Below are 21587 nucleotides of genomic sequence, written 5' to 3'. Positions count from 1 at the left end.
CGCTTTTTTTGTTTTTTAAGGCAATAGAACAAGACACTTTTAAGACATATTTGCTTCACTCTATAAAACATTAACTAAAAATAAAACATTGTTAGTAGAGCATGTAAATGTAAAAACTTTTTTTTAAGTAAAAATAAAGAAATTACTTTTTTATTTGGTAGTACAGTACTCGTATATTTCATTCATTACTGTTAAATTAAATTAAATAAATATTTGGGCACCTGCTTATCAAAAACAGAATACCAGTTAATTAGTGTGTATAAAGAAATTTTCTTAAGAGTATAGAAATGTATTTGGATACATGCGAGTATGTTAAAAATTATATAAAACATGTAGTATATATTACTTTAATTTTCTTAAGCAAATGTATATTAAGAGTAGTGAGTAAAATGAGCGTGTAAAATTTAAATAATTTTTAGCTTAAAAGTTAATTGGGAAAGTTTTCACTTACAGTTTTAATTAAAATGTAACAGAAATACTGACATATATATTTAAAGGTTAAATAAAATTAAAAACTGAGATAAACATGAAGTTAATTAGCATAATTGAGAGTTATGAAAATAATTATTCACCAGAATAACTTATTTTCTTTCCACAAGTACAGTAAATTTTAGTTCATATTAGGAATTGTATGCGTAAATTTGATTGGTGCCTTATCCATTCTATGAATTTTTCATTAAATATTTGAATAATCTACGCGACATCCCAAACAGTTTTAAACTTTTTATTCACAATTTTGTTATGAGTTTTTGTATAATCCAATAAAATTCTAAGAGAAGGCAAAGTTTGTGGGTCTTCTGAAAGTATTATGTACAAGTATTTGTTATTATTGAAAACTTTAGAGTTTGTGGATTAACATTTCAAAGTACAAACATGTTTCAGATCAATATTCAGACTAATATTTACCATTAAAACTTGAAATTTCATGATATAGACATTTTTCATAAGAAAAAAATTAATGGATTAAGAGAATTTAAATGGATTAAGAGATATCGTAATAATATACTTATATAAATCGATAGATCTTTTAATATACGGGTGGCATTCTCTTTATTTAAAAAACGAAATTTTTTAAAAAAAAATATATATAAAAAATTTCGATTTTTTATAAATTTATTCAAAGTATTGGACATTGTTAACTATGACCTTTTCCCATCTTTCTGGCAACATATGGCTTCCGAGCCAAAAGAACACTTATCTTTTGAGGAAAAGAACGAATCAAGCCAATTTCGGATACTCTGATCTGTAAAGCGTATCCCAGAGAGAGTATCGATCAAAACTAATAGTAGTGGGACGGGGCACGTTCTGGACTATAAATCGGGTGAGGCTAAACTTCTGAACCACTTTATTCTAAATTATTTTTAACAGGTATTTCAGCACAAATACCCACAAAATACAGATCATTACCTTAGTGCCATGGATATTTGGCTTTGGTGTCGATTCGGGCGGGCTTCACGTACGATCTCTTTCGCTTCGGGTTTTCGTAATGGTTCCATTTTTTATCGCAAGTAATGATTCGGTTCAAAAATTATTGTCTTTAGAGTTCAAACATCATTTCGGAAAAGCAAAATCGTCTTTCAAGGTCTCTCGGCTTCAATTCGTAAACGTTTTAAAATTACTGCTTGAGTATCTCCCAATGATTTTGCAAACTCTTTTTGAGTTTAACAACAATCTTCATGGAGTAATGCCTCCAATTCATAGTAGTTTTTGGCTGTTCTGGGCGATCTTTGTCTTCCGTATCAAAATCATTACTTCGGAGCCGAACAACCCATCTCTTGCACGTTCAAATCGATGGAAACCTTGTATTTGAACAGGGGTTTCGTTCATACATTATTTTGCAATCCAGCTAGTAGTTTACAAGATACATATTTATTAACACTATTTTTCAATCGACTTCACTGTGCGTTGAATTGCCAAAACTTAATATAATGTAAAGTAATATGTAATTTTAATTTCGAACTTCAGATTCTTTTCTTTTCTGACAGTAACGAATTTCAAGTTAATTCAATTGGTTAAAAAAATGTATTGTATTTCTGATATCTCCACTCAGCATCTAAAAGTAGTATAATTTATAGGAGGTTTTCCTATAATTTTTTGGTTGAACTTATTTTGCAGATAATATTTGGGGAACATTTCATCCCTCTAGGCCCTATTGTGTCTTCCACAGGCAACAACAGGAAATAGGTAGAACGTCTTAGAGTTCTATAAGGACCCAGAATATACTTACTTTTGTGGGTCTACACAGAGAAAACTAATTCGTTGTGATGACCAAATTTTGAGTCAATCGAATGATTCGATAATATTCACAGATTTTTTCGGTTCTAACAAAAGAAAGTCGTTTGAAAATATGAATTGCGACTGAAATATCCAAAGTTTTCTCTCCCCAACTATTAATAATGAATGATTCGATTAGCTAAAAATTCGGTTATTATTTTGAACTTTAAAATCTCAATATATCTGTATAAAAATTCCTCATATTTAGAATCCTTTCACATGAAACCAAAATTTAATATTGTCTAAAGGAAAATGTTAAAAATAAGTAATAGTATGTAATTTTTTATGATGTCATTTCGTCATTTATCAATAGCAACAATTACTGCCTGTTTTTAATAAAAAATTAAAATAACAAAAAAAACCTATGGCTGGGTAACTTATCAGAATGTTAAACATAGTTAAGGCATTAATTAAGTTTAAATGTATTTTTTCATACAAATTAAATAAACTTTAATTTTGATTAAGCCTTAACTGTTTCTAAAATTTAATAAGTTACCCGGCCAATGTCTTTTTTAGTTTTCAATGCGAATTTATTTTAAATTTCGTTAAAACAAACAATAAAGTTGTTGAATTCATTTGTCATTTTCTTTATGTAATTTAGTGGTCCATCAAAATATGAAAAAAAAACTGTAATAAACCGAAAGATCTCTATCAAGCTTGTTGCTTAAATCTTTTGTTTTTTAATTATCAACATTAAAACTACAGCCTAAAAGTCGGCCATGGTTTTTTTAATTTAATTAAATCTGCTGCCTGCACTCAATGTTTCTTATCAAATAAACTAAAGCATACTTTAAAGCGTGAAATAAAAGAAAAACAGTGTTGTAAAATTTTTAATATGTTTAAGAAATTCTGCTGCTTTACAATTTTACTTAAATTTTCTTATTGTTTTTTCAATTCCAGAACAACCAATGATTACGCGCCACCTCAATTAAATGCCAGCAATCTTCAAAATTTTAATCAACACAACAACAGCAGTAGTAATAATAGTAGTAACAATAATAACAACAGCAGCGGCAGCAATAATAAAAGTACTACGAAAATGCATTCCCATCAATTGGATACATATTCCGATTCAATGCACTCGGGCAGTATTTCTTCGGTGGAAAGGCCCAATGGAGGCGCATTAGCGCTGCACTATGCAGCAGCCAGAGGTTGTTTAGATTGCGTGCAACTATTGGTAGCAGCATCAGCAGATATTTGGTAAGTAACCTAAATATTTTTTTTATATATTTTGTAAACTTAATTTTGTTGCCAAAAAAATAACAAAAATAAACGAAATCAATTGAGCCAGCCATTAAAAACTCATGTTAAAGTTTGGTTATATTTTCTTTTGAAAAAGTGAAATTGTTTAGCCATCAACTTATTTCGGTAATAAGGCTAAAGGTTTTTTTCTCAGCAAAAATAACAAGGATATTATTGATTTTAATTAATTGATTGCTTGTTATTTTGCTTAAGATTATATAGTTTTATTTTGCCACAACTATTGTTGGTAATAAATTTTCATCATTAACTACATGTGCATTATTAACCACAATGTAAGTTTCTTTGTTATTAAAAATTATGTTAACAAGTGTTCTACTTGCCACACATTAATTAAAATATTACAATAATTTTTCATTCAACTGAAAAAACAAAAAACAAAAGAGATTGTTTGTTTAAGTAAATTTTGTTGTTAGTAGTGCTTTAGTTTTTCTTGAGTCATTTGGGGTGTTTCATGGAAAATTGATTGAACGTTTAACTTGTCTTAAGCAACTTGGTTTCTCAACTCTTTTGTTTGTTTCCTTAGTTTGCTAACTATCTAATTGAAATGTTATTTTAAATATTTATACCATAATGCTTTTATAATAAATACTTTAAATGTAGCTGTTTTCATTTCACTATTGATTAATTTGTATTAAACTAATAAGATCAAGTTAATTAGAGCTAATCAGATTGTTAAATACGTTTGTGATTTTGCTTTTATATTAAAATAAGTTGTTTAAGTGCTAATGGGATTAATTATCTAGACACTTGAACTTTCTACATTATTGTTTTATATTTAAATAGCTTTTTCTTAATTAGCACACTCATAATCATATATTTTTATTAAATATATCACATGTTTACTTCTGCATCTGTTTTTCTAAGTCCCCAAATTGCTTTATATTATAGTAAAATATTTTCAAGTTTATTTAATAAGAATTCTTTCCACCAAATTCATATTCACCTTGCATTATTTTAGATTTGAACACTAAAACATTAAAAGAAATGATTTCCTCATGATCAATTATGATCACAATGTGCAAAAAAATATGCCAATAAACAAAGAAGAAAATTAAGAAACAGAATTTTCTTAAGAAATTTTTCATTTGTTAAGCGGACCGCTGATAATGTATTTGAAAAGTAGTAGCCAATCATGAAAGCTTAAATAAAACATAAATAACAGTAATTGCACAGTGGGGTGCTTTAGAAACAAATGTTTATTTTATTTATAACTCAATTAAATATAAAGAATATAAATCATTTCTGTCCTAAGACTAAAATTGCTGGACTATAAAACAAAAATAAACATTTATAGATTTTTTTTTAATTTTTGCATATTAATTGCAAATAAAAATTTGGTATATAATATTTGACGTATGACTTAAAAATGCGCGATTTACAATACGTGGCGTATCTTTTGAACGCGGTTTAAGCTGCAGGATTCATCCAAAAGCAGGAAAATTGGGTACCATACGAATTGATGCTTGAACGCTATAAAATAAATTTTTGCACCGAATCATTACTTTCGATGAAAAATAACCACGTAACCCGAAGCTTAAGAGATCGTTTGTGAAGCCAAGACAACCAGCCGAATCGGCGCTAAGGTAATGCTCTATATTTGAAATCTATAGCTGAAATCTGGCCAGACTATTACAGGGAACCTGTACCGAACGCAACTTATTCGTTTGAAGCGAGCATTTCCGAGGACGCCCAGAATATGCGGCCAGACATGAAACCGTAATATTCCATCATGACAACGCTGGGCCACATGTTGCAATATCTGTTAAAAATTATTTAGAAAGAAGTGGTAGGGAAGTTCTGCCTCACCCGTCCTTTAGTTTAGACTTTGCCCCGTTCGAATACTATTTCCTTCGATCGATTGCAGAACTCTCTCTCTGGTATATGCTTCACTGCAGAACAGAGTATCCGAAATTAGCTTGATTCTTGGCCTCATGCTAAGTAAAATAAGTTTTTGAAATAAATAAATTAATTCAAATATATTTTATATATCTGGGGAGTTTAGACAAAACATCTTAAGTCGAGATAAGAAAATATCTTAGTTTTTTTATAATAAAACTAACTTTTCAAAACGCTCTATTTACACTAATATGCTTCTTCTTACGAATATTAGTTTCTGAGATATCATAAAAAACAAATCGACTTATTTGGAGTTGTTGTTGATTTGTTTTTGACAAAAAAACTTAATTCACAAAAACTGTTGAATTTATCGATAATTATTTTATTATTTATCCTTTGGATAATTCTTTGAGACAAATAATAAAGTTCTTCAAGGTCAAAAATATTGATCGATAAATTCAACAGTTTTTGCGCTCTCCTGAAAAATTTTAAAATTCCACTTAAGTTGTTTTGTCAAAAGTTCACAGATATATATTATATATATAACGTCTTTTTAGTCAAATATTTGCCATGTGTGATCCAGGATCACTGATCCTACATTAACTGCATTGCAGATACTTTAACTTCACTTAGGTATTTAGCAGTCACAAGGTTTTTGTGTTTAAATTAGGTTTCATGATGTTGCGATGTTGGTGTGATAAACCAATGTCGATTAGAAAATGTACCTATATCGTTTCTAATAAAATGTTCAAAGTAACCAATTTAAAATAACATTGTATACTATTAGTCTTGTTTCATTCAGATAGTTTTGTAAACATTTTTGTTTATAATAAAAACAATTTTTTATACCCTTCACTATAGATTTGTCTTTACATTTGTAATTTCCACATTTTTCATTTGCGACCCTACAAAATATATATATTCTGGATCGTTATAGATCGCGCAGTCGTTATAGCCATGTCCGTCTGTATGTTGAAACTACTTTCCGTAGACCCCAAATAACTTACAAACATGATTGATACATCATCGGAATTCTCCCGGCTCTGTTGCTATTTAAAATCGAGAAAATCGGCCCACAAATGGCCGAGATATAAGGAAAAAACCGGGACAACCTTGATTTTTGGCCTATTTTTTATCTATATCTGGATTACTAAGTCATTAATATAGACAATATGGATATCTAATGATAGATATTGCAAAGTCCATTGCAACGATGTACATAAGGTAAATTGGACCTACAATAGGTCAAAATCGGGAAAAATATTTTTTAACCCGAATTTTGTATTTTACCAAAAAAAAATATTTTTTCATACATTTTTTTGCACTAAAAATTAAAAAAAAAAATTTTAAAAATTAATGAAAAAATTGGAAAACAATTTGGACATTTTTTTTAATTTTGTTTCCATAAAAATATTTGAAATTTTTATTTTAAAATATATTTTGGTGAAGGGTTATTCGATTTTTCTCTTGTTCGAATAAAACGAATAATTCGAATAAGAGATTTTAACTTGTTCGAATAATTCGATCACACGTTTAAAATTAATCGAATTATTCGGATAATTTAAATTTTTTTAAAAAAGTAATGAATGAAGTTTTGATGTTGGTTTTTTAATATTTTATTGTTAAAGAAAAACAAAATATATAGTTAACAATTCAAGTATTGATAATGTTAAAAAACATTCGAAAACAAAGTCTATTATTAAATTTTCAACAGAAATATTCTGATCAGATTAACGCATGAACAATCTACAAAACAATTGACTAACAATTGACTTTAGTTTCCGTTTTGGAGCTATGCTTTAAAAAATTTGAGCTAGTTGGACATGATCCTGAATTCAAATACAATATAAATTAAGAATTAAGAAGTTTTTTATGTCGTTCATTAATTCGGGTTTTAAATTGAGTAACTAATTCTTTAGTAAATTAATTATTCACTATTTCTGAAGTATTTATAACAAATTGTATTATACATTATAACGTTGCCGAATCTTTGCATAATAAAGTCGTCTTGGGGAATTCCACAATAAAGGGAATCTGTCCAAAGTTTGATATAATTGTCAGTGAACGTGGTTAATTTAAAATCAGGCAGTGCATGACTGACGCATTTACAAATACGCAAAAAGTTTATTATCATGTTAGACAAAGATATTCAACGATGTTCAAAATCACGTATAAGACGAACTCCATGCTTTTCTTGCAACAAAACGTCAGTTTGCAATATTTGTGTTTATCATTCGATTTATTAAATATTTTGCAACACTTACGCGGTTAATAACATCACTTATATACATATATTTTAAGATCATGGCCTTCATCTATTTCAATGTAATCATTATAAATGTCATCCTCAATATTACTTTCGACGAGCGTTTCAAAATCACATTCTCCATCACATTCAACTCCACTTTAATCTAAGTTAATATTTTGATTATTAATTGCGATTCTTCTAATATTTCGCCAGCTAAATAATAAATATTTTATTCTGTACCTTTTATTGTGAGTCATTATTACTTATTTAAATTTGAAATTATGAAAAATTTTAAGCATTTTAATAAATTTAAATATATATGAACATTTATTCGTTTTATTCGATTATTCTACATAAAATTGTTCGAATTATTCGTTATTCGAAAATGGCCATTTTTAAATTGTTCGAATAATTATTCGTAAGAAATTATTCGATTAATCGGACGATCATTAATCGAATGAATACCCTAGTATATAGGATTCGGCACAACCGAATATAGCTCTCTTACTTGTTTAAATTTTAAATTGAAACTAAATTTATTCGACTGTCCGTTTAATCGAATATTTTTTTATTATAAATTAAAAAATTTTATTCATTCGAATAAAATATATATTTTTTCCTGGATTATTTTTATTCGAATGACAACCTTAGTACAAACCGCCTTTTGTTTACATTTTCGCTGCATAATAAATTAGGTACCAACTATTACTTTCTCTTTCCATGAGAGCTGACCTAGGAAACTCATTTTGTCTTTTTTGAAACGTCAAAATTGTCACAAAATCCGTATACTTTGCATATTTTTGGTAGTGGATATAATAAATAAATTTAAATTTCTTTAGATTTCATGACTTCCTTAATTCAATTCACTCTGTTGCCATAGTGCACCTGTCATTTATCTCTACACAAATAATTTGTAAATATTAACAACAAATTATTAAATGTCCAGTCAAAAGATAAGTATTTCAAATAAGTTCCATCATGATCACGGGGTGATCATCATAATCATACAAAAATTGCTGGTAAATAAAGCCAAATTAAACAAACCAATACCATTGTTAATACTTTTGTACAAAAATGTAGTAGCGAATAAAAAAATTAAAAAAACTGAGATGTACCATGCATGCTGACTACAGACTACTAGTGTAACAGCTAAATATCCTCGTTAACGTTTCTGGACGTTCTAGTGTGTAAGTCCGAATAAATGGCGGTCTCTAAAAGTATTTTTCTTTTGTAGTTGTATAAGTGTTAGTTGGTTGAGTAGACTTTATTAAAGCACGCACATGTTATACAGTTTATAATTTAATGCTCCACAAATTTACACTTGTAAGTCGGCCTTAGAAAACGGGACTGTTAGAGTTTTGGTTTTCTGCTGCTGCTTCTTCTGCTGCTACTATGCTTTGGATTGGAGTTTTATGTTTGCCACTACATATACAAAGAAAAGTTTCCAGTATTTGTTTTTTTTTTGTTTAAACAACTTTTACAGGAATTTTTCAAAGGAAAACACTCATACGCTCTAGCTTAGTTTTAAACTCAAGTGAGTGTTTTAGAATCTCACTCGTGTGTGTAGTTTAACTCCATTATTATTGTTGTTTTTCCTGGTTTTATGTTGGACATGTGTGAATGTGTAAAATGTGCTCTAACCACATCACGTCTGTCTTTAAGCGCAGACAGTTAGACCGATAGATGGACAACTAGTTGATACTTGTACTAGTTAGAAACAGTATGTGTATGTAGAATTTGCAATATATCTATCTATCTATTTATTTTCATAATATTTTCAAGCATAAATATTATTTGGACTTTCGCGGTTTTATAGTTGTTTTTTTCCTCTTTCGCTTTATCTCTCTCTCTCTGTATTTCTGTGATCTTTCTGTCTTTCCTTGTATTGCTCCAATTGTTTATAGATTTTATTCCGTTGTTTCTTAACCCAGTGCCCCTGTTATTACGATACTTAACAGCAGATTAATTTGTCTGTTGGTCAGCAATATTTTATATATTTAAATGTACAAGAATTAATAATTATTGTTGGGTTTTTTTTCGTCTTCTTCCATGTTGTACCGAGTTTATGAATGAACATCTTATTTTGGTAATGAAATGATGTATTATGCCCACGGGGATTTTGCTGAAGCATCATTTAAATTGTTGTATATATTTTTTGTTTGACGTTGGATGTAGTAAGTACTTGATAGATTCAGTTTGAGGCTAATACTTTATTATCTGTTGGATTGTGTATACAAGTTTTCTTAAAGATTCTTGGGAGAAAAAACTTGAAATATAAAAAAAGTGTTTGTTGAAGCGTTTAATTATTTAGTTCAAAGCTCACAGTGGGTGTGGTTGTAATGTGAAAAGTGTAAACAATTGTTTGAAATTATATGGTATTTATTACTTACTGATTGAGTAGGAAAATTTGGCTCTTTTATATATTAATGTGTTAAGTCCTCTTTTATAATATCTCACTTCATGTGTCAAATGTCATGTTTGTAAATTCATTGCTTAATTAAAGTACCATTTAGTTTCCCATCATGTATGCTTAATTTACCTAAGAGCATATGTTTAAAATTTCATGTTTCGAGGTTCATTAGGTTAAAAATAAATAAATGTACCATCAAATAAACGAAAAAGTACCATTATATTTTGATTTGATGGATGCTTACATCAATCTAGGTCATTTGTCCTAATGTTTATCTTGTTATGTACATTTATTTTTTCTAAACAAAAATAACCATTAGCAAAAACAAGTGCGGTTTTATATTTTTTAAAATACTCTATTTTTGGCGAAAGTCTATGTCGCTGAATGAAAGTCAAACTTTACTAAAAAAAAATTATGATTTAAAAAATGTATTAATCTATAACTTTTTATACAGCCTTATGATTTCAAAATTATAGCCTGCTAGTAAGGGAGAGTTACTAAAGTGTGAGGTAGAGTAATACGACCTATCCTAAAAAAGTTTTTTCAAAATAACTCAAAATTTTAAGGGTGTTTCAAAATCTTTGAAAACGGGTTTTGTATGTCCTCACCTAGGCCTATAACCTCTATTATGTCGCTTTTCAAGTTCTGCCAAAAAGTGTTATTTTGTAGCAGTGTGTAATTTATCCACTTAAATCCTTTTTCCCAGTATTTTTTATACAAAGTTTTTACACTTCAAAACGTTTCGATTTTATACCATTAAATATATACCAGCAAACACAGTGGATTGGACCATAGGTAAACATAGAGCTAGAAAAAACTCAAACAAAACAAGTAAGAGAATCTTATTCACCAAATTATACTTCAAAATACAAATTTTAAATATTTTTAGGTAAACAAAATTTTTTTTTTCCAAAGTAGTTTTTTTTTTAATTTTTTGGTAACATTTTTTTTCGAATTGTTATTTTAATTTTTTTTTAAATTTTAAATTTTTTTTGTTTTTTAATTTTTTTTTCGGGTTAAAAAATATTTTTACCGATTTTGACCCATTGTAGGTCCAACTTACTATGGTCTTATATACGTCGGTACAAAGGTCTTTGAAATATCTATCATTAGATATCCATATTGTCTATATTAATGACTTAGTAATCCAGATATAGATCAAAAATAGGAAAAAAATAGAGTGTTACTAGAAAAATTTCTTATTAATGCATTTCTTATTAAATTTCTTATTAATACAGTCCTGAGTTCAATCCTATTGAGAATTTTTAGTGAATCGTGAATTGGCGGTTGAAACAATACCGATTAACTCCTACCAATTTGTACGAGCTTTAACAGCGGATTGAGCACGCCTAGAGAGAGTATTCCAAAAAGTTAATGAAAAATTTATAGAAAATATGCCAATGCGTGTAAAATTTTATGTACGTAATAAAGGATTTTGAAATTTGTTTTTTGTTTTGAATTGTAATTCATTTTGTTACATATTAAACATAAAATAAATGACAGAAAAAATTTTTGGATTTGCTTTATTAGTTTTATTTTTATTTCATAAGAAGTGCACAAAATAGAAACATGTACTCATTTGAGCTCCCCACTGTATATGCTAGGTATGTCAGTTTATTAAGATTTTTTTGTTTCCCAAACATACTTCACAATTCTAATGCTAGGTATACACATTACGATAAGTCGTACGATAAATCGTATAAGTATGAAATTAGTAACGTGTATCATGTTGTCGTACTAACGAAGTATGAAAATCAAACATTTTTGATTTTTGTGATATTTTTATTACTTGTCATTTTTTTCAGAGGAAATAGTACGATTTGTAGTAACGTCTATCACAAAATCGTACTTCAACTCATACTACGTTTAGTACGAAAAATAGTATCGTGTATACCCAGCATAAGGAAACTAGGTTTCTATTTTTCTTTTCTGGATTTGAAAACTTATAAAAATATGTCCGTTCGAAATAATATTTGAAATTTAATAAGATTTGTAATGTTTTTAATACTGAGAATTTATTAATATTTGTCGAAACAAAAATTTTATTAGATTTTCAAAAAACACAAATGATTGTTTCAAAAACTTTTTATTTTCAAATATATGTATATTAGACCATACCGTTTCGAGAAGAAATAACATTGATATATCATACTTTAAGGGCCATTGACCTTAAGTATCCCGTTCTAGTATTTATCCACTAGATATTTGTTCCTACTACGCAACGTACCACCGTAATTTCAGAAAATTAAATCTCGCTAGAAATCATTAAACTTTTGCATACCTTACAGCAAAATATTGGTCTTCTCGAGACATAAATGCCAAAGACATAGGGTAACATAGAGACGTAATTCTCAAAAACCTAAGTTTTTTGTCAAAAACCTAACTCTTGCAACAACAAAATACATGCTAGTCAATGTATTTTGTTGTTGTATCAAACATATGATTTGTTATATTTTTGTTTAACAAATCGGAGTGTCTCGTCTCTATGTATTATTCTCTATGGCCAAAGATATAAGGAACAATTTTAAAAGGCAACCCCTACATTCGGAAAAAAATAAAAACATTGTTTTCGTAACTGCCATGCAGAAATACTTTATATTAGGGGGTGTACGGCGCACTTTTTTTGCATGTAAGGTGGTCGTTATAATATATATGATATGTATTTATAAATACAAATAGGGCAAACAATAAAAGTGAAGAAAATATAAAAAATAAATAATATTTACTTATAGTTTTTCCCGATCACAATACCGATATTTATACCCTTCCACAATATAATTCTCCGACCCTATACAATATATATATATTCTGTATCCTTATAGATAGCGGAGCCATGTCCGCCTGTCTGTTGAAATCAATTTTCTGAAGACCTTCGGGATCCCAATCTTCAATAATTCTGTCAGACATATTTTCGAGTTTCCTTTTAAAATCAGCAAAATCGGTCATTAATATAGACAATATGGATATCTAATGATAAACGACGTATATAAGACCATAGTACGTTGGACCTACAATGGATCAAAATTTTTTTCACCAGTAAAAATTTAAAAACAAAAATTTTTTTTTAAAATTAAAAAAAAAATTTTAAATTTAAAAAAAATGTTGTTTACTTTAAAATATTTAAAATTTGTATTTTGAAGCATAATTTGGTGAAGGGTATATATGATTCGGCACAGCCGAATATAGCTCTCTTACTTGTTTTAACTACCTTTGTCACAAAACCCAAAGATGCGTCATATTTTGAACATAACCCTTGCAAACTAGTGAATTTTTTAGACAAAATGCAGTTTGACTTGCAAAATAAGAATTACAAAAATATAGAATATATGATAAAAGTATTAGTAATTTAGGAAACTACCTTGAAATTTCTAAACTAACTGCATCATTACCAAACAAGTTCTTTATACTCTTGTTCTCAACCAAAATGGAATTTCCTTTTCTAACATTATACAAAAAATAAAATACACCAACAAGACACACTGGGTGAAAGAAAGAAAGAAACATTTTGTGATTTATTGGATAATTAGTGAAAATCTTGAAATAATTAACAACAACCAGTTGAACAATGATGAGCCAGCACAAACTTTGTAATCAAACTGGGTAAAAATGAAAAGAAGCAGAAGAAATATTTAGAAATAAAAAATAAAGAAATCCAGACAAATGATGAAATTATTGTCAATCAAATATCAAAAACTGGCAACAGGCGCAGCAACATTAAACAGAAAGAGAATCATGAAATGAATTTCCTTAAAATACTCAATGAGCTGATTAAAAAACTTGTACACTGGCTGTGGAGCACTCCACATCCACATTAAAGCCATGATGAAGATGCTGTTTAACAGAACTACTAGAGCAGCAGCTACAGCTGCAACCAGCTAACAGCAGTGACAAACAATAGCGGACAAATGTATTGTATTAGATATTGTGGTTATGTGTGAGTTTGTGTTAAAGCCAAAAGAAAAATTTGAATTCGATTTGCAACTGCTGGTGGTGCTGAGCGCATGTGTGGATGGATGGTAGCAGGGGGGCGAAATATGAGTCAAATTGGTTTTCTTGTATTTGTATTCGTATTGAGTGGAGTTGAGTGGAACACCAAAACTCATTGGCATTAGATTAGTCTTCTATGACTGTTTTCTATGTTTATGTTGTTGAATGTTGTTGGCTAGTAAGTTTTGCTTGAGCTTTATGCGGCCAGCTTGAGTTGATCTATTCATGTACGGTTGCTAGAAGCGAATGGTGGTGTTTAAACAAACATAAAATTAAAATTAAATAACTTATTGGCAGACAAAACAAAAGTTTTGTTTTGATTCGAGTCGATTCGAAACCGAAACACACAACAAGAAACGGGCATACAAAAGAATTAATAATTTGGCGTGAATCTCTTTTATAAAACAACAAAATCATAATAATTGACCGTTATTTAGAAAAAAAAAATATGAAAAAAATCTATAAAGAAATTTAAAATTATTACGGACTTGTTGTTGTTTATAGCTAATGCTAAAAGAACGCTTGAAAAAAGTTATAACACAACAACAACAATAAAGCCCTGGAGAGGCTTTTCTAAAACGTTATTTTAAATTTAATTTAGTGTTTTGAGTGTTTTTTTCTGTTTCTATCTTTCAATTATGTACTTCAAAACGCGCAGTGTTTAAGAATTCGTTTGGCTTAAATTGTATTTCCACTTAAATGTTAAAAAAATGTATTAAATGCATTCGACCGTTTCATTAAGCGTGTTAAAATATCTACAACAACGGGCATTATTAAACAACAACTGCAGCAACAACTCTAAAATAAATAATAATCTTAATACCACAATAAGCAATAAGCTTTGTACTCGCTAACAGTGTTTGTTTTAACTAGAAAAGTTTCAAAAAGTTAACGAAACGTATCGAAGAAAATAAATATAAAAAAAAAATTATAAATTAAAAGAAAAACCATCAAATCAACAGCAACAACAACAATGTATTGTGTTACAATTTTCTTATGCACAAATAATGATAAAAAAAACCTTATTAACAAAACATAATAATTAAAAACAAACAACCAACAACAACAGCAACCATAACAAAACCAGCAAATATTAATAATAAATAATAACGAAAACTCCAACTCTCCAGCTCTTTAAAAATTATAAATTCGTATCTATTATTTTTGTTGTTGTTTATATTTAAAATAAAGAAAAAGATACATATTTTGTTTATATGAAACCGCAATAATGAAAAGGTAGTCAGTCAGTCTTGAAGTGTTCGATTTATTCATATGCTGGGGAAGTATACCCTAAGAACATATTTGGAAATTGTAGCATGTAATATATGAGTGAATAATTTAAGTGTTGTAAATAATAATAAACTATTGTGTTATAAGCATTTTCACAGTCCCGAACGTGACATTCGTAAGACTTTGAAGTGAAACAAAATGCAGAAATATAAACAATTTGCTTTTCTAAATATACATAATTTTCGATGGCATATTTGTAGCACTATTTTTGGTGTAAAATATAGCTTGTTTCCAATATATTAGCAATAATCATGGTATCCCGAACGTGACAAAACATAGAAGTCGTTTTTGAGTACCTATGTTAAATGCAAAATTCATTTGTGTAACTTAAAATGGAATAATGTAGCTATCAAATGAGAGTTTTCTTGGTTTTTTTACAACCTTTAGTATGATTTGTCACTCAACATATTTTTCCGTCATGTTTCTAAAACCGATTTGTCAAGTAAATTCAACTTAAAACTTCCTATTTATTATATTATATAGATATAATTGATATACATATTGTAATTTAGTAGTTATAGGATGTATTTACTAGAGTTGGGTTGTTTATGAACGAACAAGTTCAATTGAATAATTCAGTTAAATGAACAATGTATAGTGGTTGTTCATTTATTTGTTGTGAACAAAAGTGACCAATCAGTAAAATGAGCAATTATGCCCAACTTTTTTAGTATTTACTATTATATATAAAGACAGACAAACATTTTTAATTTAGGGAGTTATTAACACAAACAAATTATTAAAATACAAGATATTGTCATGATCTTAATTTATGCCAGATACACTTACGATCCCGAACGTGACATATGTACTTTGAATATTAAAATTAAATGTTTAGGGTGATTATTATATACAGCAACTTGGTTTTTAGTTAAAATCACTAACTTTTGAGTTGAATTTAAAATTGTTAATCACTTTATTAAAAATGTCTGATAACCAAGGGAAACCAAAATATGCAAATGCATGTTTTTTCTGGTTAAGATATTTACACGTTTCAGAACTGTATAAGAATTTTGGCATCAATTTGTTAGTGCATATTTTTGCATAGTTTACCCTTAAATTCATATTTTTGCATATATTTGTTTTAAGAGCATATTTATGTGATATTTATGTGTTTTTAGAGCATATTTTACTGTTTAATAGCATATTTTAACTTTATCAAAAACAAATTTTGTCTTACTTATTTTTCGCTGTTGTGTTACAGGTTTTTACTTCCTTTGTTTAAAATTCAAAATTGAAAATAGATGGCTTTTCACCAAAAAACAAAAAAATAAAAAACAAAATTTTTTTTTAAAATTTAAAAAAAAAATTAAAATTTAAAGAAAAACAATTCGAAAAATTTTTTTTTCCAAAAAATGAAAAAACTGAAAAAAATTTTTTGTTCACCTAAAAATATTTAAATTTTTTATTTTGAAGTATAATTTGGTGAAGGGTATATAAGATTCGACACAGCCGAATATAGCTCTCTTACTTGTTTTAATATAAAATAAGCACTATTTTAATAATAGCGCCATCTAAATATCAAATTTTAGTTCTAATTCAAACTTAACCGTTCTAAGTGTTAAAGAAATATTGTCTTTTAAATTTGCTCCTGCAACATCATGATGTCATCATCACTGAAGCATCAGTTGATGTCGAAAGAACATTTTCTATGTATAAAAATGTTTTCAGATCCAATAGACAACGATTTTTATTTGAAAATTTGTTTGGTTAAAAATTATGTAAAAGTTTGATTTTTTAAGAGCATATTTTTTAAATTTTAAGAGCATATTTAAAGCGCTTAAAACGCTTTTTTTAGAGCATATTTCCGGTTTCCCTGCTGATAACATACAAGAACGCGACATGTCGACATATCTTTGGAAAAAAATATTATTTTAATTAAATTTGTTTGATACTTATTAGTAAAAGTGTATTTTATTAAATACCATTACCCATTTTTTTTAATTTCAAAATTCGATTTATCTATTTATGGCCACACTCAAAACATTAACAAAATCAAATGAAAAATTTACCGTTAATCGATCTTTGTTCGGCATGTTTTAAATTTTTGTAAAATTTTTAGTCTAATTCTACTACTATTCTATAAAACTGACCTCAAGCTCAATTTATTATAACTAAAAAAAAAATAATAATAATTTGTTGTTCATTAAAAGATTTTATGAGATGAGTGCGATCATAATATAAATATGTAAACAATAAATAATAAAGAGAAAATGTCACTAAAAGTAGCTCAGTTTTCAGTACAATATTCTCATTGTAACAACAAAATATTATACAATTTTTTTATAATAATCTGTCACGGTGAACCTTTCTGTGGAAATGCCCATATGTTTGTATATTAACGAGTTCAGTTTTGTTTTATAATATTAATACATTTTTACGGTTTGTCTGAGCTTTGACCGTAACTGTTTTTAATTCTATAGAACAATTGTATCCCCTGATTCAGAAATACTAAAGGAAAATTTATTTTAAAATTTTGTATAAAAAACACTCAAAATATATTAAAAAACTATGGACCTGATTTAGAAAAACGACTGAAAAACAATTTTGAAATTTTTATATGAAAAACACTCAAAAATTATTTGAAAACTGAGTGATTTTCATAAAAAAATTTGAAAGCTGTTTTTCGGTGAGTTTAATGTGCTGTTTTTCTATAGCGAACGAGTGATTTGAGTGGAAATTTTACGTGTATTTTGTTTTTGTTACAATAACAAAACACATGTTAAATTTCCAAAAACAGCACATAAATAAATTTTCCGTACTTGTTTCTGAATAAACTTGTCTAATAAAACAATTGAAATGCATTTTTCTAAAAATTTGTGAGACATATTTTTATACATTTCCTATTTCCCCTTTGTCATTCTGTTTGTAATTTAAAAATTTTTTCAATTGTGATCACATAAAGTTAGCGGGCCCTTATAGATTAGTATTGTGTTAAATCAACATAAGTCTATACAAATAATCGGAACTCTGTTGTTAAGTAAATCCAAGTCGAATATCATAAATTTCATTCCATGAAAATGTTAACGATTTAGTTACAATTTTTTACAGAAATGAATTTTTAAATGAATTTTCAAAATTCAGATTCATACAATATCTTTTATTTTATATATAAAGTGCAAAAACGCAATTTTTAAAAAAGATTAAGAAAGTTTTCTCAAAAAACAAACTCATAATAAAAATAATCAAATACTCATCTGTTACTAGAACGACTTATAGCTTAAAATTTGCAATTTTATATTCTTATTTTAAACTATGAATATTTGAATCAGTGCTTTTATAAATGAACAGATCTGAGACAGTCAACAACTCAAACTCCCATTATTCATTTACGTAAAATCAATTGTTTTTAAATAGTCAGTTAACTTCAATTTTGTGACATACTCTCGGAGAAAACTCCCATTGTATCTTCTTCATCTTCATTGTCGGGATCGTACAACTTTTGCGACCACCAACAAATTTCAGCCACCGCGGCGAGTACAGCCTTTTGACTTTATATTGCGTTTTCATGTCATGGCCACTTGATGGAAGCCCTAGCTTAACAACTTTGCTGAACATCACTTTGCGATATTCGGATATTTAGATGCATGAAAAAGTAGCGAAACGCCACTATATAACTTTTTTTTGACCGATATAACTTTTTAAGACTGTTCTTTAGGTTTGAAAATGATTTGAGAATAATATTAAATTGCTAAAACTGAATTTCCCAAAAATAATTTAATAAATTTGAATTTTATTTAATATTTGAGAATCATTTGAGAATAATATTTGTGACCAGATTTCAGTAATACCATTTTTGAGACATTTTGTGAAAATCTTGAGATACCTTTGATAAATACGTTTGTTGCAATTTATAGATATGAATTCTAACCTCGCAAATTAAAAATATAGAGTCGCCTGTAAATGAAAATTAGTTTTATAAGCCATTGATTAGTTATTAATTTTATTCAGATTTTTTAATATAATTTAAATACAATATTACGTTTTTTCCAATATTGTTACTTAAGTATACTTCCCCGGCATATGATTTTTTTGTTTGCTTTTTGTTTTTACATTTACCGCCGTTTGCATTTATTTTGATTCATTTCCAACAGCTTACAGTTTTTGTTTTTCTTGAATTTTCTTGAAAAATTAAAAAAAAATTAAATGAATACATATATACAACAATTGTGCACCGTTACGATATTTCCATCCAGTTTGATGGATTTCGAATCAGTTGTATATTTACGTTAAAAACTGCCAGCTGTTATTTTGGCATTTTTCAGACAACCATCCCCAGCATTGTCGAATGAATAAATACAATTTGGTGAAAAGAGTGTTTAATTGCAGACATATTCGTACAATTAAATAAATAAATATATGTATAGTATAGAGGCATTAATATATTACTAAATAATTAGTAATAAAAGTAATAAAGTTTTATAATTTTAATTAATGAAACATTGGTGTTTATTAGCAAACTAAAAAAAATATAAAAAATTGTTAATAATATTAAACCGTGTGGTAGGTAGGCTGTGTGGTTTACGATTGCAAAATTAAAAAAAATATCAACAATTAAATGAGAAAATTAAAATTAATTTTTAAACAATTAAGAGTTGGTAACATTATATTAACGTAGTTAGTGTGCTCGTTCGTACCAATGCAGTGCACCACTGCTGCAGTGTGTGACATGAAATGAACGTTTATACTCTCATTAGTATGAACAAATTGTTTAATTGTGAACAACTATAAAATAATAAAATTAATTATTTAAATTTGAGTGTTTTTTATTATTATATATATAAAGTGTGTGTTTGTTTAGTGTTTTTAATTTCTGGTAGTAATTAAATGAATGGTCTTGTAAGCATTTACAATTAAACTTTTACATTTAAAATAATTTTTTTTTTTTTTTTTCATTTTTAAACAAACATTAGTTGACACACGATTTGTTGTGTGCAAAATAATTGAAACAAACAATTGTTTGCCATTAATATTGTCTTATTAAGTAATTTTTTAACAATTAAGGTTAAATTGTTAACAAATTTGCTTTAATGAGAGAGTCATTAGCAACTACATACATAATTAGTCACAATTATATTAATGTTGTACTTATGATTAATAGATAATAATTGCATCCAAATTTAATAATTAATAAAAGAATATAAAATGGTCCCATTTTGATCATTAGTATCTATAATTAATAGAAGAAAATGTTGGCAATCGCGATTTTAATTGGAATTTAAAACTTTCAATTGTTTATGAATTCTAATGTTAAAAGTTCCTGAAAGGAATATACAATTAGATTCACAAGGTATCTTATCATGTTCTAATATTTCACAATGTTTTAAGAAGGTTGTTATTACCTTTTAAGTAAAAAAAATCCTAAAATACTACTATTCTGTATGCTATGTTTATTATGCTGTCGTAACCAACCAGCAGATATCTGTGCCGAACTTCTAAGAGCCGGATAAGCCAAGCCGCCTAGTCGTAAAATTTTAGAACATTACGACAACATGACATGGTATTCTTGTGAATCCACTAAATGTTTAAATGTTTCCATATATTATAGTATGCTAAGGGTCTTAAAATAGTGACAACAATTTTGCGTTGTAATATAAACCAGTGGTTGGCACTCATAACCTCCAGAGGCCGAATGAGTTCGACTATTTAGATGTAAACAACACGAATGTGAGAACAACTCGATAAAATGAACAAATAAGAAACAAATTGGAGATTGTTCATCAAAAATGCATATTTTGTTTGCTGATATAAACCAGTGATCGACACAAACAAAACAATTTTTTTCACTTTTGATAATTCTAAAGAGTTTCGCCAAAAATCTTGTTGTGGACATCTGAATAGCCCTTGGTGGTTGTGAATAGCGAATATAAACTCACACTTAAACATTTTTTATGATCTGTTATTGCCAAAACGCCTGTCAACAAGCTATACATTTGCATCATGATAAAGTTCATGGAAATTATTTAAAATAGTATATAAATTTAACAGCTTTTTGCTTAATGGCAGAATTGGTTGGACTTATATCAGAGATATCACACTGGTTCCTCTAAAAAACTGTTTTTTTTTTTAAATACATTACAATGAAAGTTGAAGACGGATACAATTGTATTTTTTAGCGAAAGAGTAGAGAAAATGATAGCAGATTTTTACAGTACGTAGATATGACCACTGTAGATCGATTTTTTGCAAAAAGGGAAAATTTAAAAAATTTTGAGTTGACGATCTTTAGAGGAACCAGTTCGATATGTAGATCTCAAAAGATGGTGCCACATGCTGCAC

The 21587-nt window shown here is 27.9% G+C and overlaps 2 protein-coding genes across 3 annotated transcripts in view; both read left to right on the top strand.

Moving 5' to 3' along the window:
* The window catches only part of LOC135956515 (uncharacterized), a 145524-nt gene that overhangs the window by 48084 nt on the left and 75853 nt on the right, over positions 1-21587 (top strand). The window lies entirely within an intron of this gene.
* The window catches only part of f (forked), a 91347-nt gene that overhangs the window by 8930 nt on the left and 60830 nt on the right, over positions 1-21587 (top strand). For both annotated transcript variants that reach the window (XM_065507041.1, XM_065507042.1), the window contains exon 2: positions 3175-3474. In XM_065507041.1, coding sequence (XP_065363113.1) covers positions 3175-3474 — 300 coding nt within the window. The remainder of the gene's footprint in view (positions 1-3174; positions 3475-21587) is intronic.

Source organism: Calliphora vicina, chromosome 4 (genome assembly GCF_958450345.1).
Source record: "Calliphora vicina chromosome 4, idCalVici1.1, whole genome shotgun sequence".
NCBI lineage: Eukaryota > Metazoa > Arthropoda > Insecta > Diptera > Calliphoridae > Calliphora > Calliphora vicina.
The sequence above is the reverse complement of the archived record's forward strand: the minus strand, read 5'-3'. Positions and strand labels throughout refer to the sequence as shown.